Source organism: Triturus cristatus, chromosome 9 (genome assembly GCF_964204655.1).
Source record: "Triturus cristatus chromosome 9, aTriCri1.1, whole genome shotgun sequence".
Taxonomy (NCBI): Eukaryota; Metazoa; Chordata; class Amphibia; order Caudata; family Salamandridae; genus Triturus; species Triturus cristatus.
The window spans coordinates 814802014-814821439 of record NC_140592.1 but is presented as its reverse complement, the minus strand read 5'-3'; the positions used below and the strand labels follow the sequence as shown (position 1 = coordinate 814821439).

At 48.4% G+C, this 19426-nt stretch overlaps 1 protein-coding gene across 4 annotated transcripts in view; it reads right to left on the bottom strand.

The window, feature by feature from the left end:
• Positions 1 to 15476, bottom strand: part of NUDT14 (nudix hydrolase 14) — a 411355-nt gene extending 395879 nt beyond the window's left edge. The window contains exon 1 of one of the 4 annotated variants that reach the window (XM_085626220.1): positions 15295 to 15476. In XM_085626220.1, the coding sequence (XP_085482346.1) occupies positions 15295 to 15375 (81 nt within the window). In that variant the 5' untranslated portion in view covers positions 15376 to 15476. The remainder of the gene's footprint in view (positions 1 to 15294) is intronic. The other 3 variants (XM_085626223.1, XM_085626222.1, XM_085626225.1) reach the window with 3 other exon arrangements.
• Positions 15477 to 19426: the final 3950 nt, after the last annotated feature.

Here is a 19426-nt window from a genome sequence, read left to right as displayed (position 1 = left end):
AAAGGAACCCTTCTACATCCTGATCTTCATGATCATCCTCGCACACCACACAAACAACCACTTTTGAACTATGGAAACTTGCACGGCTCTTCCCTCTACACATCCTAGGAAAGTGTCCTTTAGCTCCACACCTCCTAAACATTTGTCCTACAGCCGGGCAATTAGGATCAGTAGCAATGTGCCCTTTCAGCCCACATTTAAAACACGTGTAGCCCCTCCGAACACCCCAATTTCCAAGGAACGAAATCCCATCCCAGCCAGTTTAATAAGGGTCGCACTTCAGGTAAGTGGATGATTTATTAAATCATGGGGAAACACTGCCAGGAGGGAGTTGCTGGCCACTACAACCTTTTTCAACCGCCCTCCTCTCGAGCCTCCCTCACGTTCCAACATTAAATAGAATTTCAGGATGTGAAAGGCTCCAGAGCATAACATAACCAAATGCCATTGTTAACCACTTAGCAGATAATGTAGGTCCATACAGTGAATCATTACTTAATCAAAATAATGACATGTCCAACACGCCCTCTTGCATAATCATCCTGACCAGAAATCAAGTATCCATCCCCCAAAAACCTTCCACAAGGATCAAGACAGTTGATCAAATCAGTTATCAACAACAGGGGCAGTCCTGAAAACCTGAACCAGGGGCAAACAATACTAGAATCCTAACAAGGGTTCAACACAATACGTGCATCAAATAAAAAAAAAAAAAAAAAACCCTAAAGAAAACAAAAAAGGAGAAAAAAACATGTTTAAATATATACAATTCATAGAAACAACAAACAAAGACCTATGTGGCCGAAATTGAAGAGGACGCATTGTTTGCTTTGTGTTGTTTCAGTTTTGTCCTGAACTTCCGATTTTTGTAAACCTTTTTTCCTCAGCCACTTGTCCGTTTACACATTGCACTGTTTATAGGTCTTCGTTTGTATAATTTTCCGTATTTTTCATATTATCATGTTTTCTTCAGGCTTTTTGTTTAAAATTTGATGCACGTATTGTGTTAACTTGAAGCCTTGTTAGGATTCTAGTTGATCAAATCAGTCACCATCTGTGACAAGTGACCTACTTGTCATCCGTGGAGGAGGATGATCCATACCCTTTGGATCCATAACTCTGGCCAGGAGTCCCACCCACACCCCAATGGTCTTCCTCCACCTTATTATTGCCCCTTCACCACTTCAGAAGATTTCCTCAGCGGCAGCTTATATAGTAGGATGCAAAAACAACAGTTGATGGACAGGATGCAGAACAATGTCATACATTCACTCCAGTACAGAGATCTGGGCCTAAATCCATCATTTTTTTGCTCACCATGCCATTCCAGTTTGAACCCAGCCATATGCAAATCAGTCTTGACCCTGTGCTTCATGGGAACAGTCCAGCCCGAACTGCCAAGCCATGTCCTCCCTGGACTGGAAACAAGCATCCTAGAACCGGTTTCGGGGTTTCACCCCTCTTCAGCCAGGATAGCTTGATTCCAGTTATTATAAGCAACAATGGTCCCTAGGAAAGGATGAACAAAACTGATAAATACAGACCCAGTCAGTACTGTATTAGTATCAGTTCGGGATGGACTGTTCCCATGAGGCACAGGGTCAAGACTGATTTGCTTATGGCCAGGTCTAAACTGGGGTGGCATGGTGAGCAAAAGAATGATGGATTTAACCCAGATCTCTTGACTGGGGGAGAATGTTTTGATTTGTTCTGCATTCCGTCCATCAATTGTGTGTCTTTTGCTTTTTTGTCCTAAGTGCGCCGGGTATGCCTAGACGTAGATCCCCTGACTCACTGTGTCACTGGAATCAAGCTATCCTGGCTGAAGAGGGGTGAAACCCCGAATCCGGTCCTAGGATGCTTGTTTCCAGTCCAGGGAGGACCTGGCTTGGCAGTTCGGGCTGGACTGTTCCCATTAGGCACAGGGTCAAGACTGATTTGCATATGGCCAGGTCTAAACTGGGGTGGCATGGTGAGCAAAAGAATGATGGATTTAACCCAGATCTCTTGACTGGGGGAGAATGTTTTGATTTCTTCTGCATTCCGTCCATCAATTGTGTGTCTTTTACTTTTTTGTCCTAAGTGCGCCGGGTATGCCGAGACGTAGTTCCCGGACTCACTGTGTCACTGGAATCAAGCTATCCTGGCTGAAGAGGGGTGAAACCCCGAAACCGGTCCTAGGATGCTTGTTTCCAGTGCAGGGAAGACCTGGCTTGGCAGTTCGGGCTGGACTGTTCCCATGAGGCACAGGGTCAAGACTGATTTGCATATGGCCAGGTCTAAACTGGGGTGGCATGGTGAGCAAAAGAATGATGGATTTAACCCAGATCTCTTGACTGGGGGAGAATGTTTTGATTTGTTCTGCATTCCGTCCATCATTTGTGTGTCTTTTGCTTTTTCGTATATAGTAGGATGGGCATGAAAAATGCACGCTGCAGAAAGTGGAAGTGTATAAAATTTAAAATGGGCATTGCTTGACACAGTCTTCACCAATGCACACTCTCTTCTCCAATGAGCATCCTGGGCTGCTCCCCAGGTCACCCACCCAGGCCTCCTCTGTAGGGTATTGCTGCCATGGCTTTGTTTAAGAGGGAGACCAGGTGGTAGCCCCTGCCCAACTCCAAGAGGGCTCAAAAGGTAAGTGAACCAGGGCCACTAGAAATGTAAACCATATATCCCAGACTATGGCTGCAATACTGGCATGCTACAACAACTGGCCTGGGCTTATACGGAAGCTCTCCTGTGCCACCTCAAACTGACTAATTCTTTTGGTAACAAGTCCTCCAACGTCCCGCAGCTTCCCACCATTCGGGCCATAAACTCCACAGATTTCGTCAGCTTTCTTAAAGGAGGGGAGGTCCAAAAATATAAATTCCCAAGGAAAGAGGGCCCTGCCCCAAACCACCTTAACTGTTTGCTACCACAGGGAAGCAGCGTGCCTGACAAGATACAGTCCGAGGTTATTTCCCGACCACCAAACATCAGGAGTTGAAGGAGGGAAGGGCACCTCTGTGACCCTTCCTACATTATGTTGCATACGCTTCTGTGGTGTATAGGCCAACATCATCCCCAGGTACCGGAAGTTATCTGTCTCCCAGCGAAGGGGCACAGGCGGCAGGGCCTCCCAGTCGTGAACTGAAAAATACCCCAAAGGAAACACTAGAGAGTTCTTTTAAGACATGACAATCCCCCGAATGAGGTCAAATATGGCAACAGGATGGGAAAGGATTGCAGAGGGGTCAAAAGATAAAAGCCAGAATTGTCAACATATAGGAGTACCAAGTGAGTGATGTCCCCTATTTTAATCCCCCATTTAGCCATGTTCTTACAGATCTGGACGGCATGAGACTCCCGGCCAGTGCCTCTGCCAACCTCCCAGGATTCAGAGGATTTCTGTATATAGGACCCACTCTGGCCGTGGGTCCTATATACAGGAGGTGTAACCAAGTGCAAAAGTGTGCGCCGATCCCCATCGCCTCTAACACCTGCATAAGGTAGTTCAATTTTTCTATGTCAAAAGCTTATGCTCTGTCGATGGAGACCACTGCTAATTCCTCCTCTCTACCCTCCATCTCATGTAAGATGTGTGTTAGGTGCCGCAGATTTGTGGAAGTACTACAACCGAGAATAAAACCACATTGGTTATTAAGCACTTAATCAATGATGACCAATCTCAAATGAAGGGAAAGTGCTTTGCAGAGTACTTTAGTGTCTGTATTAATCATTGTAAGCAGTCTTTAGGCACATGGATCCAAGTCGAGCTTCAGCAGCATAGAGATGCAGCACTCACGCATAGTCGGCGGAAGCATCCTAGACCGCCCGGCCTCCAAGTATGCCTCCAGTAAACGTTGGATAGAACTGGGGTGAAGGTCTGATAAAACTTGGCCAGAAAACCATCACTGTCCGGAGCCTTCTAACCAGGCAATTGTCCCCTAAGGCTGTACAAATTTCCTCCAAGGTGAGGTCAGCATCCAAGTCACGGGCAGGGATTTCTCCCAGCCACGGAAGTGGTAAAAAGGCCAGAAAGGCGTCTGTGTGGACAGGGTTAAGTCTCAATACAACTACTCCAAATGGGTTTTAAAGGCATCCACTATGCCCCCCTATGTATATACCTCATGGCCTTGAGGAGACCAAAGGTATAGAACAGTGGAGCGGGTGAGCTAACGCCGCAGAATACTGGCAAGAAGGCTCCCGGATCTATCTCCCTCCCTATCGAGAAGTTGGCAATATGTTTGTACTTCTTGAGCCTTTCCCACACCTCAAGGATCAATCGTTGCGCTCTCAATTCTTCCCTACGCACTCCTCACCAGGCAGTGCCTGACGCTAAACGCGCACCGAATTCTCCTCCCTCTGCAGAAATTCGGATTGCAGGGTTCAACGAACCCCACAAGAGAGGCCTATGCAACGTCTCCGGATCATAGCTTTCATAGCCTCCCATTCGGTCGACTGTGACTGGGTCGTGGACCAATTTAGTTCAAAGAAATCTGTCAGCCTACCGGTCAGATCTTTCCTGCCCACAGGATCCTGAAGGACCTCTGCCGATAACCTCCAGGTCAACGGCAACCGCCGAGCCCCCCCATTTAATTTCCTAATACACCAGGGCATGCTTGGAAAAGTAGCGGTAAAGAATAAATACGGCAAGAATTTTGGAGACAAGTGTGGCGGCTAACAGGATACCATCAAGTCTGCTATGGGTACCGTGTATCTGCAAATAGCAGGTAAAGTCTTTCGACGAGGGATAAAGAGCCTTCCAGATATCGCAAAGTCCTACGTTTTTAGTGGCTTCCTGGAGCATGCCAGTCATTTTAGGTTTGGTATGCTGTCGTGGTAGGTGGTTATCCAGGGTACAATCCAATACACCAAGGATTAGCGATAGCCAAGAGCGTCCCAGGTCTGAATCTGTGTGATTTGCCAGTATTCCTAAAAGGCAGCCTCCACTTGGTAGCCCCACTTCAGCCCCCTCCATGCCAGGACATGAGATAAAACCAGGTCACCAGCTCTTCAGGAGATAACCGCTACTTAGACCATGTCGGGGTACAGAGACCAGATGGTGGAGGTAGTTCAGGATCCCTGTGCCAGGGACCTCGGCAAGTTATCACGCTCCACGGCGAGTCCGAAGCGGTGAAGGGCATCCTTTCTCCACCCATGGCTCCTAACTGTACCGGGGCCCATTCCCCACAGGACATCCCCGCACCTGTTGCCCCGGAGGTAGACCTACCAGACACTTGCCTCCAGTGCCGGTACCTCCTCTCACCCTCAGGGTTCCCTTGCACGTTGGGGCACCTCTCCCTGCAGTACTGCTGTTCCAGTGTGCCGTCCTCCTCTTCGCCTCTTCTCCCAGTCTCAACAGGACGCCAGACCCCAGCCTCAGACCAGAGTGAGGTGAGCGTGTTGCACTCCCAACCTCAGCATGGGGGCAAAGGTCTTCATTACAGTAGATGACCCAGCAGGCCCCGAAGACCGAGTGGGGACTGTCCCAGGAAGCCTCCCGGAAGATTGGGTCCTCTAGACACCCCCGCAGGCACGGAGGGTAACTAGGCCAGTGCCCAAATCAAGGAGGGGCCGCAGTGAAACAAGTGGCTGGCCCCTCCGACTTCCCTGAAGTCTGCGGCATCAGTAGCCGCCAGGGCTCGGCAAGGGACGCAGTGACGAGCCACACAGCTGCCGGAAATGTCTCTCGGGAAGGCAGCACAGACACTGATCTGGGTCTCCCTAGCCTCTGGTGCGGACCCCCAGCGGACCCCGCATTGGTGTGCGACAGGAAGTCATTCAGCCTGTCGTTGGCCTCGGAGAGAGTGGGCTTCGGAGAGGGCCACTCAGTGCATCGATTTCAGGGGCCGCCCGGGCAGGGCCCCAGGATTGGATTGAACAGCCGCCACCGGCTTCTCTCATGGGTGGAGGGGTAGCTAACCCCAATCCGGGTCTCCCTCACTCGCCGTAAGGCTCTCACCAAGAGTCCTGCCAGGGGTCGTGTAAAGAGTCTTCTGGCCTACAGTAGGCCCTGGGCAGTGCGGACCTCGGCGTACGTAACTCTGCCAGTCAGCTCCTGTTTGAGGAGGGAGGCAGAGCTCAGGAGATCCCCACAGTCGGTAGGTTGGGCTCAGGGGTGCAGTGGCACAATTTGGTGTCCTCAGATGGAGTGTGGGGCACAGAATACTTAAGGATTTTGAAGCGGGGAAAAAATCTCCCAAGGGCACATCCAGGCAGCCATCTTGGCTGGCCAAGCCCCCCCCTACACCCACTCCATAAGCATTGAGGAAACATTAACCTATTACAAACATGTGGGGTGAAAAAACTGTCAGGGTTTCATCTCTTGGTTATGAGTCAAGTTTGTTCTGTTTTTATCAACTGGAATATTGGTTTGTTGAAGCACAGCGCCAGGACCATCGCAAGGACACTGGTATCAACACTTTAAAGGGAGATATAGTGATATGAACTACAATCTTGTGGGTCTTTCCCATTCTTCAGCCAGACTGAGACCCAAACCTCTAACATTGTGGGGTACTTTGTCTCTTGTCTCAAAAGGCAAACTCAGGGTACCATTTCCTTAGGAGGTCAAGCAGCCCTGGTCATTGTGTTTTTTTTTTTTAAAGGGGGGAGGTGGGCCACGGTCCTTGGAAGGCTAAATACACTAAATGGAGGCATTCCTCCATTGGTCCAAAATCTCCCATCTACATGAGCTAATTGCTAGAGTGTGGTCAGTTACTCCAGTACTCTATAATTGACTGCCGTCAGATACATGTATAACTCCTGACCTATAAAGACAATAAGACATCTTACATGACTTGTAGGAATCTGAGAAGTTGGAAAAATATCCCCCAGTTTCACACAAATAACCCCTCCTAAAAGTATCCACCGGTCCCAACTCTGCAAGAATTAGACTTCTGTACCCAAAAAGGCCCCCCCAGCTTTGTCAATTCGATTTTGTACCTTGTGTCTCAGAAATGCTTCTTGGCCCTAACTTGGGGCATACACTGCCACAAGTGAAACTGTTTTGATTCAAAATAATCCATTCAGAAGTATCCAGTCACCCTTCCTATATGTATGCACCTCCTGCAAAGAGAATTCCAACTCCCTTCGAATTGATATTGGCCCAAACAAAATATTGCAGTGGGAACGATCAAGACCTGAGTCAGGTATCGCTCAAAAGCCAATGGGTCTCTTGTATGAAGCAAATGTCTTCCTTTAGATGTATGAGCACCTGGATAATCATTATCCTTTTACTGGGAGAATTAAGCCTTAGAACTAGCCAACACCAGCTGTATGCACAGGCCCTCGAAGTTGGCCAATTACTGCGATTCTCTGTCTTTCGCAGTGAACACCGTAGTCGGTCAAATCCATTCCATTCATTTCTCTAACACCTTTTTCCATCTCTCTCTGTCTGCTGCTCTCCAGCTGCTAGGTCAGGCACTCTCTTTAATCCACATCTCTTATACCCAGTCTAAGTTCTTCTTTGCTTCACTTAAAGATTATCTGTGGTATGCATGGTCCTGCAACTGGAAAACTAGACATTAAAGATGACCCCTTCAGTAGGGCACTTCATGTGAGTGGAGATAGTCTATTACAGGGTGGAAGTCTCACCACTTCTATGGAATGACAGCAGACAAATCTTTATGCAAGAAAATTGAATGCTGCTCGAAACGAAGATCGCCCATCTTTCTTATTGCTGCCATTATCTTTTCTTTCTGTTGAAAAAGATGCACCTTTCTCAGGATATCAAGAGGCATGTTGAGTTGAGAGGTTGGTTTTCCAGTCCAATGGGTTCTGTTGTATTTCACGGTCTGGAGCAGGAACTGAAATAGCCCACAGCTGGACCCTTCAATAATGTTGTCTTCAGTCCCAGGGGAACTCACTGGATCTTAATATTATTGCATCCATTGCAGTCTTTAAGATCATCTACATGCCCATGGACAATTAGGTTTGGTTCATTCAGAAGACTAAGCTTCTGCCACATTTCTTACTCCCCAGCTCACCCATTTTCATCTTTTTCCAGAGAGCACACTTGCTTACCTAGGTGATTTAGGTTTCTATTGACACCCTTCATTTCTTCTTTTTGCTCTCCAGTCAGGGAAGAGAAATCATCTGTTAGGTCCCAATATAGCTCTTCCACAAATGTAATTGTTTTCGAAGCATCCCAATCTTCAGTGCACAGCAGTACTGGCTGCTTGTTCTTCCATAAATATTCTGACTTCCATGTAGCACACTTGTAGAGCAGCTCTGTTACCGACTAGACCTTGCCACTGTTGCTCTTTCAGAGGATTATGTTGGTGGATGGAGTGTCATAGCTTGTGGACAGTATTCACTACTATATTGGTCCTTCCTCCTGGGCATGCGGAGATTCCCAAAGGTACTTTGCTCAGTCACTGCCCTTCAGCTAGCGTGCAGGCCAGCAGGGCATTATAGTCACACTTGGGACTCCAGTGAAAGTGCCCCTCACTGAGTGGGGCCCACTGTAAGTCGTTTGGAAGCATATATCTTACTTTCCCCTGAGGGAGGCCTCATTCACACACAGGTCCTTGCCTTGAAAAGATTCTAGAAACAACAACCCTAGAAACAACACGGGGCAAAACACATTGACTCTACCCTTGTTTCAAAATAACAATTGTGCACTCTAAACATCGAGAAGGAACCTGCCTTGATCTCAATGACTCCGTTTGCTCTTCTCATACCCAAGACACATCAGATTTCAGTGAAACAGATGAACAGCAATAAATAAAATGAATTCCATGATTGTGTGAACTCCTTTCAGACCTGAGCTCCAACACAGGGTTAAAAGAATGTGCCATGAACATATATGAGAGGGATAATTAAATACGTTACAAATTATTTCACACACTGGTCGTTACTTTTTCACTGGTAGTGGTTTGCTCTTACATAACATGTTTAAATGTCAACACTATTCAAAGATATTGTGTGAAATTAGTGTATATAAATGAAATGATGAAGGCAATTTATGATTACCTTTTCTTACTTGGAACTATTTGATACATACAATTGCTTTCTGTGAATACATGATAGGTTGCGAGAGAATTATCTTCTCTTTTGTATTACCACTTGCATATAAAGCTCACCCCACCTTGCTTGTCTTTAACAAAAATGGCATTGGAAAAAGGCTGTGGTCATCGACCACACCCAGGTTAAACCTATCCTCCTGTGTAAAGGGACAGGCCCCATCCGATTAGGGCCCAACTCCTCCTCGGATCTAAGCTTCAACTGCACCTCCATTTGACACTTGTGGTGCTGTATTGTGTTCCCCCAATTGCTTGTCCCCTGCTGCTGTCCATTCCTTGATGCCCCCGAGTGAATGAATGCCTCACTCCTCCCACTCTGATCCATTACTTAGTTCTCTGCTGATGACGACTTTCAGGTGCCAGTACCCACACCTTCAGGGGGTTGGGTTTCCTCATCAACCATGCCCACCAATTTCAACCTCACCTTCAGCTCCACCACTTGCTCTCTCCTCTCCTTGTGCCAACCCTGCCCGCTCCACTGTATCAGTGTCTAGGCACCATCAGGCCCTAGCTGCCTCTGCCTCCTTCAATCAATCAATCATTTGTAAAGCGCACTACATACCCGCGAGGGTCTCAAGGCGCTGAGGGGGGGGGGCGCTACTGATCGAACAGCCAGGTCTTGAGTATCCTCCTGAAAGTCAGCAGGACTTGGGTCTGTCGTAGGCTCAGTGGGAGGGTGTTCCATGTCTCGGCGGCGAGGTGGGAGAAGGATCTCCCGCCGGTGGTTGTTCTTCGGATGCGCGGGACGGTGGCGAGTGAGAGGTCGGCGGAGCATAGCTGGCGGTTGGGGATGTAGAAGGAGAGCCGTCTGTTGAGGTAGGCTGGGCCGGTCTTGTGGAGTGCTTTGTGTGTGTGGATGAGGAGCTTGAAGGATATCCTCTTGTTGACGGGGAGCCAGTGCAGGTTTCTCAAGTTGGGGGTGGTGTGACGTGTTGTGGTACATCGAGGATCAGTCATGCTGTGGCGTTTTGGATGCGTTGTAGTCGTTTGATGAGCTTGGTCGGGGCTTCCGTTGTCGAGTCTGCTGCTGACGAGGGCCTGGGTGACTGTCTTTCTTGTATCTGTCGGGATCCATCTGTAGATCTTGTGGAGCATGCCAAGGGTGTTGAAGCAGGAGGAGTAGACGGCTTTGACTTGCTTGGTCATTGAGAGCGTTGAGTCGAGGATGATTCCCAGGTTGCGTGCATGGTCGGTGGGTGTTGGGGCTGCCCCCAGTGCCGTCGGCCACCAGGAGTCGTTCCAGGTTGAAGGGTCGTAGCCGAGGATGAGGACCTCCGTCTTGTCCGAGTTTAGCTTCAGACGGCTGATCTTCATCGAGTCGGCGACGGCCTTCATTTCTTCGTGGAGGTTGGCTTTGGCGGTGATGGGGTCCTTGATAAGGGAGAGGATCAGTTGAGTATCGTCGGCGTAGGAGATTATGTTGAGGTCGTGCTGTCCGGCGACGTGTGCGAGCGGGCCATGTAAGTGTTGAACAGTGTCGGGCTGAAGGAGGATCCCTGGGGTACGCCGCAGATGATCTCGGAGGCTTTGGAACAGAATGGGGGAGGCGGACGCTCTGGGTTCTGCCAGAGAGAAAGGAGGTGGTCCATTCCAGAGCCTTGTCTCGGATCCCTGCGGCGGTGGCAGACGGTGTCGAAGGCGGCGGAGAGGTCTAGGAGGATGAGTGCTGCGGTCTCACCATTGTCCAGCAGGGTCCTGATGTCGTCTGTGGCGGCGATGAGGGCAGTCTCGGTGCTGTGGTTGCTGCGGAACCCTGACTGGGAAGGGTCCAGGATTCTGTTTTCTTTGAGGTATCGGGTTAGCTGTCTGTTGACGATTTTCTCGATGACCTTGGCTGGGAACGGAAGCAGAGAGATGGGCCGGAAGTTTTTGAGGTCTCTTGGGTCTGCCTTAGGTTTTTTGAGTAGGGCGTTTATCTCAGCGTGTTTCCAGCTCTCTGGGAAGGTTGCGGTCTCGAGGCAGAGGTTGATGACGTTGCGCAGGTGGGGTGCGATGGAGCTGCTTGCTTCCTTGAAGCCTCACCCAGCACTGCCTGCCTTCTCCATGTGTTTTGCCCAGCAGTCGCCTCCAGGAGGTTTCTGCCACCTCGGGTGCACTTACGAGCTCTCCCATGTGCTTCAGAAACCAGGATATATGTCTCCCTGTCCTGCACCTGAGGATCGAGGGGTGCTGGACGTCAGGTCAGGACGGAAGGGAAACTGCGACCTCTTTCTCCATCATCAGAGCCACACTCTACTTGTTTCATAATTTCATGAAAGATAGGTGAAGAACAATTAGGTGCTACAGGAACACTCAGAAAGTGGATGTTTGCCTAGGTGTAGGTCTTGGTTGTGTTGGTTAGGGGCACAACAGGATTGGCCTTGATCCAGAGCAGGAAGACTAGCCCCAGGGGCAGTAAGTCAGATAGGCACTGGAGTATCAGCAGATTCAGATACACGTTTGAAGGAAAGTATATCCAATCTAGATAGACCACTTGTTCAGGGTGGCAAAGGAGAAAAACGGGTTCTTGTTTGTCTTCAGGGGGTTCCCTTTGTTGTGGTGCATTCTAAATTAGTTTGGGTCTTTCAATGATGTAAAAGGCCAGTGCATAGAGGATGAATGAAAATTGCTTTTGCTGCTACTGTGATGGATCCACAAGAAAGTCACTTAGATAGTTGTCCAAGATATTCATTGGTGGCTATGGTTCTTTTGGTTAGAGGCAATCAAGGAAGGTCAGCTTTATTCCAAATTAGGAAAGTCAGCCTGGGTGCTTTGAGGCTGGGGCGCGGTACCCCATGTGTAATCAGTCAGGAATAAGAGGGCCAGGATGATAAATGAGGGCTGGTAGGTCCAGGAAGTGAACAAGGACTAGTCAGCCAGGGATATATAGGCAAAAAGCAGGGCGATATAACCAAATGGCACTACACTTTGGAAAAGTTATTAGAAAGTGGAACTCCTGTGGATGAAAAGGACTGCTGGCTCAATTTTGAGCCAAGGTGAATGACCTTCCTAGCTGTTGAACAGGCACAACCGTTCTGCAGCATACAAAAAGGCAAACCATTGATTTATCACTGCCAATTCATCTGTCTACCTCATGCTGTTAACAAAGAACAATCCACACTCTGATCAGACTGGAGCAATAGAAAAGTAAATGTTTGTATTAGCGAATAAGTACAAAAGGGTTTAGAGCAAAACATGTACTGAAAGCTGGACCCATGAAGAATAAGGAACATTGCATTTTCAGTGACATTGCGGAACAGAGTTAATGCATTCCTCCTATAGCACTGGAACACACTGGGAAGTAAACTAACCATTTGAATATCATTTTGATGGTTCAAAGTAATTTTTTGTGCAACAACCCTTACTCAGTCAACCAGCGCGTCTGCTGCTAAATTAAAAGTCAGCCTTTACGTTGAGCTCCTACAATGTAGAGTTTGTATACTGCACCATGACCCAGAAATGATTCATATTTGTGTACATATTGTTACGGAAGTGGATGAATAAAACAATTTCTTCAAACCAGGGGACAGAAAAGTCCTCTGAAGGGTAATGGACGTGTACCCCTACCCTAATGCCCAACTGTACTGTTGTCTGAATCCCTAATGATGGCATAGGCAAACAAGGATCATGTGTGTGCACCATGACATAGGTCTGTTTCACGGATTGCGGTCTTGTTGGACTGGGAGGGTTGTCCAAAACGCTAATCTCATAGTGGTGGAACTACTGCCTTCAACAGGAGTTCAGCAGCACAAGCGCTGTGATAGTATTTTACAGTGCAAATGATCAGTATGAGTGAACAGGTTCTTTTTAACCTGTATCACTGGAGTGAGGCCTACAGGCTCACTCACCTTTTTAAAGATTCGCTGCTGTATGCTTAACTCACCCTTGGCCTCCATCAGTTAGATGTAAAGTGCTGCACAGCAAAGGAATAAGGACTCTTTGCTGGATGTATGTGTGTGTGTCTGGGAAGGGTACAATACAGAGATAAAGCACTGCTAGGCAGTACATGCATGGTGAGCGCAGGTCGAAACCAGCATCGAGACCTGCCCCTGAACTGCCCAGTGGACTTAGGAGAACCCCGAGAGGACATTGTTACATCGCTGGGAACAGATCGGGGGAACCAGGATCAAACCTACTGTGCAGTCAGAAGCACCTCGGATCACTGTTGGAGCTGACCGCACAGCTCAGGGAGAGCCTGCGCCTGCCCGGTGGTGCCTCGTATCCCGCCTGCAGACCGACTCAACCGAGCAGGACTGGAACACTGAAAATAACCGCAGAGCTGGTACCATGCTGGTTGCATAAACAAACACACAAAACATACATTTGGGATATTAGCATTAGGATTTAGGTAAGTGCACAGAAGCTGAACTGTGCATGAGTGGGACAGTAGGCCTCCACGTTAGTGACACAGACAAAAAGATCTGGTAATAACTTTGGCTTCACAAAACAGTAAGCTGCATTCTATATGGTAAACCCACAGCAAGTACAGTAGTCAACTATCTTTCAACAAGGACATGTTTGATGCAATCCTCCAGATCAAAGTACAGGACCAGAACCTTACGTATGTCAAGGAGCAGTCGAAAATGAATCAGTGCACACGCTAGATTAGAATGGAACCAAGGCCAAGATTGACAAGCATTGGCATAGCCAATAGGTCTCGCCTTTGGGACCGTATAAGTGTTTAGCCATGCAACAGTTGCATAACTAAATACTTATAAGGTCCCAAAAGCGAGACCTATTGGCTATGCATAGCGGCCATGCGGCCGCGAAAGTGAAAGTAATTGCGGTAAAGCGCGGCGCGCGCCACCGCGCACATGCACTGTAGCTTTAGGCTGGCCTGGTAGCACTTTTTGGAGCCCTCTCAATAAGTCTCGCCAGACCAGCACATGCGCTGGGTCTGGCGAGACCTAAAAAACAAGATTACAAGATACATGCACTGGGACACTCCGGGAAGGAGACCACACCTCTAAACCTCTTAAGTATCATTCCTGGTCCAACACGTTTATACTGTTGGGTACCACATACACATGCAGTAACTAGAAGGCATTATGCAACTTGTTTCTTTTTCTGTGAAGAAATAACTTCTCAAACAACTCTAGCTTAACAAAAATATAACTGGAATCTTGGCCAGAAGTCAGCAAACTTGAGTGACTATGCATAGTTATCACGAGCGCTATATAAATTGGCATTCCATAACATATCTGTACAGTTTTCATATTGTAACACTGAACATATCCAGGGCGTAAAATCGCAATGAAAAAAAGCTGTAAATATCTGTGAAAAACAAAAATATTAGAAAAGCAATACCAGTTAGGAAGACAAGATAGGCCTTTCAAAGGACACAAAATTCCCACTATGACGTGCTAAGCACATATGTTTTTTATTTAAAAGGGCAGGGGCATCCCTGAGCCATATATTAAATGCCGCCTCTGTATTTGGCATCCTTGGTCTCAAATTTCTAACTATGACAATTTATGGAAGGGCCTCCGCATTTCTATTGCTAGTTCGGGTGACATTTTGGAGGAAGTGTGGCTATTTTGAGAAACGGTCTTCTACTGCCAACATTAGAAAGTTGAAACGGGGACACACTGGACCAGGGCTCTTACGGACAAGCTCAATATCCTCACTGAAATTAATTGTGCACTGCAAATATTCAGCGGGGCAAAGTAGAAGTATGTAGCTAAAGCTTTAATTCACACAAAGCGTGCGGCTCGTGGGTCAAATCAACACGCATCCGTGCCCTATTTAACCTGGAACACCAAAGCACCGTCTTTTCTACCTGGAGCACTCTGAATGTTGTACATTTTTGTAAATAGAGGTACATATTTTGTAAATAGAGCTACATATTCAAAACGCTTCAAAACGTAAAATTAGGTGAAACTAGTAGTTTTCAAACTACAAGTACAAGAATGCAAAGCACAGCTGGCAGACTCAAAAAACAAAACAGGCTAAAGATTCACACGTGTTGACACACCGAGTGAGAATTTAAAAGCAAGGCCTTTTATAATAGACAATCGTCTTTCAAAACGTTCACATGTTTTCAGCTCCGTTTTGAGACCCTGACATACCAGAACATTGCCCCATCGGGGCATGCATTGCAGCACTCTGCTTAAAAGGAAAAACATATGATTCTGCAGCACCAAGGAGAAGACGCCAGACTGGTCGAGTTCGCGCTATATGAATCTGCAAAAAAAGACTGTCTTTCCATGAAATCCGGCCCTCACGCGTTCGGAGCAGGAAGTGTTGTAGGCAGCGGCTTCTCCACTACCGCCTTCTTCACTACTATGGCGAAGTCAGGACTCACCTGACTGTAGAGCACCCTGAAGGGCCTGAGATACTGCGAGGAGGTGCAGGGCACTACCTCTACCTCTGCAATCTGCTCCATGCCGCTGGAAGGGAGGACCGAGCACAGTGCCGTTGAAAAAGAAAGTGAAACTGGTCTGCTGAGCGATCACGCGCTCCTTTACGGCTTTGGCTGGGAGGGAACCAGCGAAAAGGCAGCCTCAGAGCTCAGCAGCAGCGCTCGGGATGGGTGAGCGACAGACAGCGGTAGAAAGATGGATCGATCTTTAGTTCACAGCTTCACAATAGGTGTACTTTGGGTTTTGCCCGCATGTAGAATAAGTGTTTCTGTTTTCTCATATTATATGAGCATTTGTGTCAACAAGATGGTAAAGGAGAAAAGCCTGTTAGTTGTACCAATCGTCACCATTCATGCGGGAGACTCCCGTTTGGTTAAGCCTAAAAATGGATTTATTTGAGCTGTTTCAGTAGAAGTCAATGGGGAAAAATACATTCCCGCGACTTTTCTTTCAAATTTTTCAGCTTTCCTTGTCTAAAATGATGGAATGTATTGGTACCTTCTCCTTTTATATGCCGAGCTTTCATGTTTTTCCATGCCAAAACCAGGTAGCATGCCTTTTCCATCTGTTACTTGTAGTTTTGACCTTGATACATGTATGATACAACCTATAGGCCAGATAATGCAAAGATAATAGCAGGATTGGATGACCTGTTCGAGTATAGGATACAACAGTGCTTTTAAGGTACCTGTTTGCTCCTGAGACGTGCCAGTGCTTGTAAAATGCTCGCCTGCTGGGTGCCACGTGCGCGCTGCGAGCATTAATATGCGGAACACAAGTTAATGGGTTTACATCGCGGTCCCGACTACCGCTGCCGGCCCGGCCTCTTTATTTTATACACGCGCATTACATCATGTGCCAGCGTGTACGCGGGTGCTCAGTGCGTAGGTGAACTAGACTGTCACCCGGCAGTGAGAACAGTACATTCCTCTTCACCTTAGTTAAACATAATACCAATAATAAAAGCACTCTTTTATCAGTTCTGGAGAAGTCCCACTCATCTACCTGACTCCGATCAACGTCGTAGCCACTCACATGACTGTGGGTCCTCACACAAGGAACCCTGCCAGACGGGAGGAGGGGGCAGGATTGCTACGCAGGTGTTACTGGGAGCGTTCTCCTCTGGATGGGACCGGAGACGGAACTCCTTCTCTCTGGGTGACGCCACCCGGAGATTCCGATGGGGAGCAGGCTGGCTCTCTCTCCGGACCTCTGTGGAGACGGGGAGTCTTGACTTGGCATGCTCGGGACGACCTCTGGGAACCTCCTTGCATTGATGTCACCACCCTCCGCTGTTCTCGGGCTTGGACTTTCTACTTAATTTTCTTGGACTGGGAGGTTGGGTGTCCCGACGTGTACTTTCTTGAAGAAGGATACATTTTGTGTAAGCTCTTCTGTGCCCTTCCGGGCAGTGATCATTGTGCCTCTTCGGCGAGTTACTGTCCACGGAGATTGCTTGAACGGGAGGCGGAATTTACTCCCTGGATGTCTGTCCTTGACATACACCTTGTCTCTGGCACGTATGCTTGATGCCTTCGCTTTTCTGTTAATGCTGGTGTTGGTTATTTTCGCTAGCCCCGTCAATGGTAGAAGGGACCCATGTTGGGTGATGGGGCATAGTGTCTCTTACTACCCGGCCCATGCTTGCAGGCCCCGGTGCTCTCTCCGTTGTGAGGTGGGGCATCTAACGGTACTCCCTCAGGAAACTGTATATGGCTCGTTCTAGGGGCACTTCTCAGCATGAGCAATGCGGATGACTTGGTTGAGGGTGCGCATGAACCGCTCAACTTCCCCGTTTGCTTGAGGCCAGCGCGGTGTCCCAGGATGCAAGATATTCAGCAAATTCCTGTCCTTGAAAAGGTGGGCCATTGTCATTCTTTACTACTTCAAAAATCCTGTGTGTGGCGATGATTTTTTCCACTTTGGTGATCACTTCCCCTGCGGTTTGGCTTCCTACAATTTCTATCTCCGGGTATTTGGTGTAGTCATCTAAGACTTCCAGGGCTTAGCGTCCATCTGGCAAGTGTCCAAAGTCAATACTGACACACTCCCAAGGTCATTCTGGATTGGCTTCTGTGATGACAGGTGCGGGTCGCTCCGGCTGGCCTGAGACTTGGCACGTTTTGACGGCCTGTTCTACCATTGTGTCCATTCCTGGGAACCACACCTTTGCCCTCCGCCTACTTTTTGTTTTTACCACGTCTTAGTGCCCTCGTGTGCTATATCCACTGCCTGCTGTGTTGGGCTTGCCGGAAGGACTAGTCTTGGACCTCTCAGAAGGCATCCGCTGCTGTCAGTGGACAGCTCTTCTTTGACTCTCATCAGTGACTCTAACATGTCTTTCGCTGGGATTGTCCGTCTGGCCATGCTGGTCTGGATGGGTCGCCAGTCATTTGCTTGAATTGCCGTGATAGTTAACTGCAGACACTCATCGTTTTTTGTGGCTTCAACCAGCGTTTCAATTGTCATTGGCATCGGCCGGGACCGTTCGGCCACAAAACTGACATTTTCTTCAGCTTCGTCCTCCTCTGCTTTGGTCGCTGCCCTCGGGTGTCTTGAGAGATAGTCCGCTGGGTTGGACGAAGCAGGTTTGTAGTCTACCCGGTAATCATATCCTTGCATTTGGAGTATTCATTTTTCAATCCTCGGGGGGGGGGGCTTCGAGGGGGACCCTTGAAAGAGGGGGATGAGAGGCTTGTGGTCTGTGGAAACTGTAAACGGATGGCCATATACGTAGATGTGAAAGTGCTGACAGACCCAATGGATGGCGATAGCCTCCCTTTCAATCTGCGAATAGTGCTGCTCGGTTTCCGTCAGGGACCGGCTTGCATAGGCCACTGGGGCCCATTCTTCATTGCGTTGCTGTTGAGTGAGCACAGCACCCAGGCTGTAGGGGCTGGCATCCACAGCAATGTTGGTGGGCCGTGCTGGGTTGAAATATGACAGCGTGGTGTGTGCCGAGAGGGCTGCTTTGTGTCCCTGAAGGCATGTTCTTGGTCAGGCCCCCACTGCCAGGAAGTGGCAGTTTTCGTCAATTCTCGGACTGGCTTTGTGACATTGGTCAGGTCCGGGATGAAGTGGCCACAGAAGTTAACCATTCCCAGGAAACTCTGCATCTCAGATATGTTGGTGGGAGCCAGGGTGTCTTGGATGTCCCAGACTTTGTCCGGGTCGGAGGCTACTACCTTATCTGAGAATGCGTACCCGAAGAAACTGATTTTCATTTGCAGGAATTGGCACTTCTGTGCAATGTGAGTCCAGCATCTCAAATCCTTTGAAACACATCACAGAGTCTTATATGGTGATCTTCCAGGGACGTAGCATAGACCAGCAGGTCGTCACTGACGTTAAGGACTCCTGGGAGCCCGCTCAGGACTTCTCTAATGGTGTTCTGGAGCACCTCGACGGCGCTCGAAATCCTGAAGTTCAGCCTCTTGTATCTTCTCAGGCCTATGTGGGTAGAGAAGGTGGTGATGTATCTGGAATCGGGATGTAGAGACAATTGGTGGTACCCTGAGCGTAAGTCCATTTTCGAGAACCAGACAACACCATTTAACTCACTGAGGATGTCATCTATGGTGGGGGTTATGTGACGTTCCCTCTTTATGGCCGCGTTTGGAAGCCGCATATCTACACAGATGCGCACCTGGACTGGCTGCTTTGGCTTTCTGACCACTACGATTGTGACACCCAAGGAGTGGGCCCGCTGACCTTCTCTATAATTCCTTGCCGTTCAAGCGCCTCCAGTTCCTCTTCAACTTTCTGCCTTAGGTGGAACGCTATGCGTCGGTGTCTCAGCGTCACTGGTTGGACTGATTGGTCGATGTGGAGAGAGACCTCTTTTCCTTTTAGGCACCCTATTCCTTGGAAGACATCGTCAAACTTTTCCATGATGGCCGTCAATTCTTCTTCCTGGACGGCGACGGCAAAGGAAATTAGCCGCAGTTCCTCTGCTGCATAGCCACTGACCAGCATACCGCTCCCTTCTTCTGTCACGTACACTGTGGTGGGGATGCTTAGGCCTTGATGTCGAAGTTCGGTTTTGAAACACCCCAAAAGCGGGATGGCGTCTTC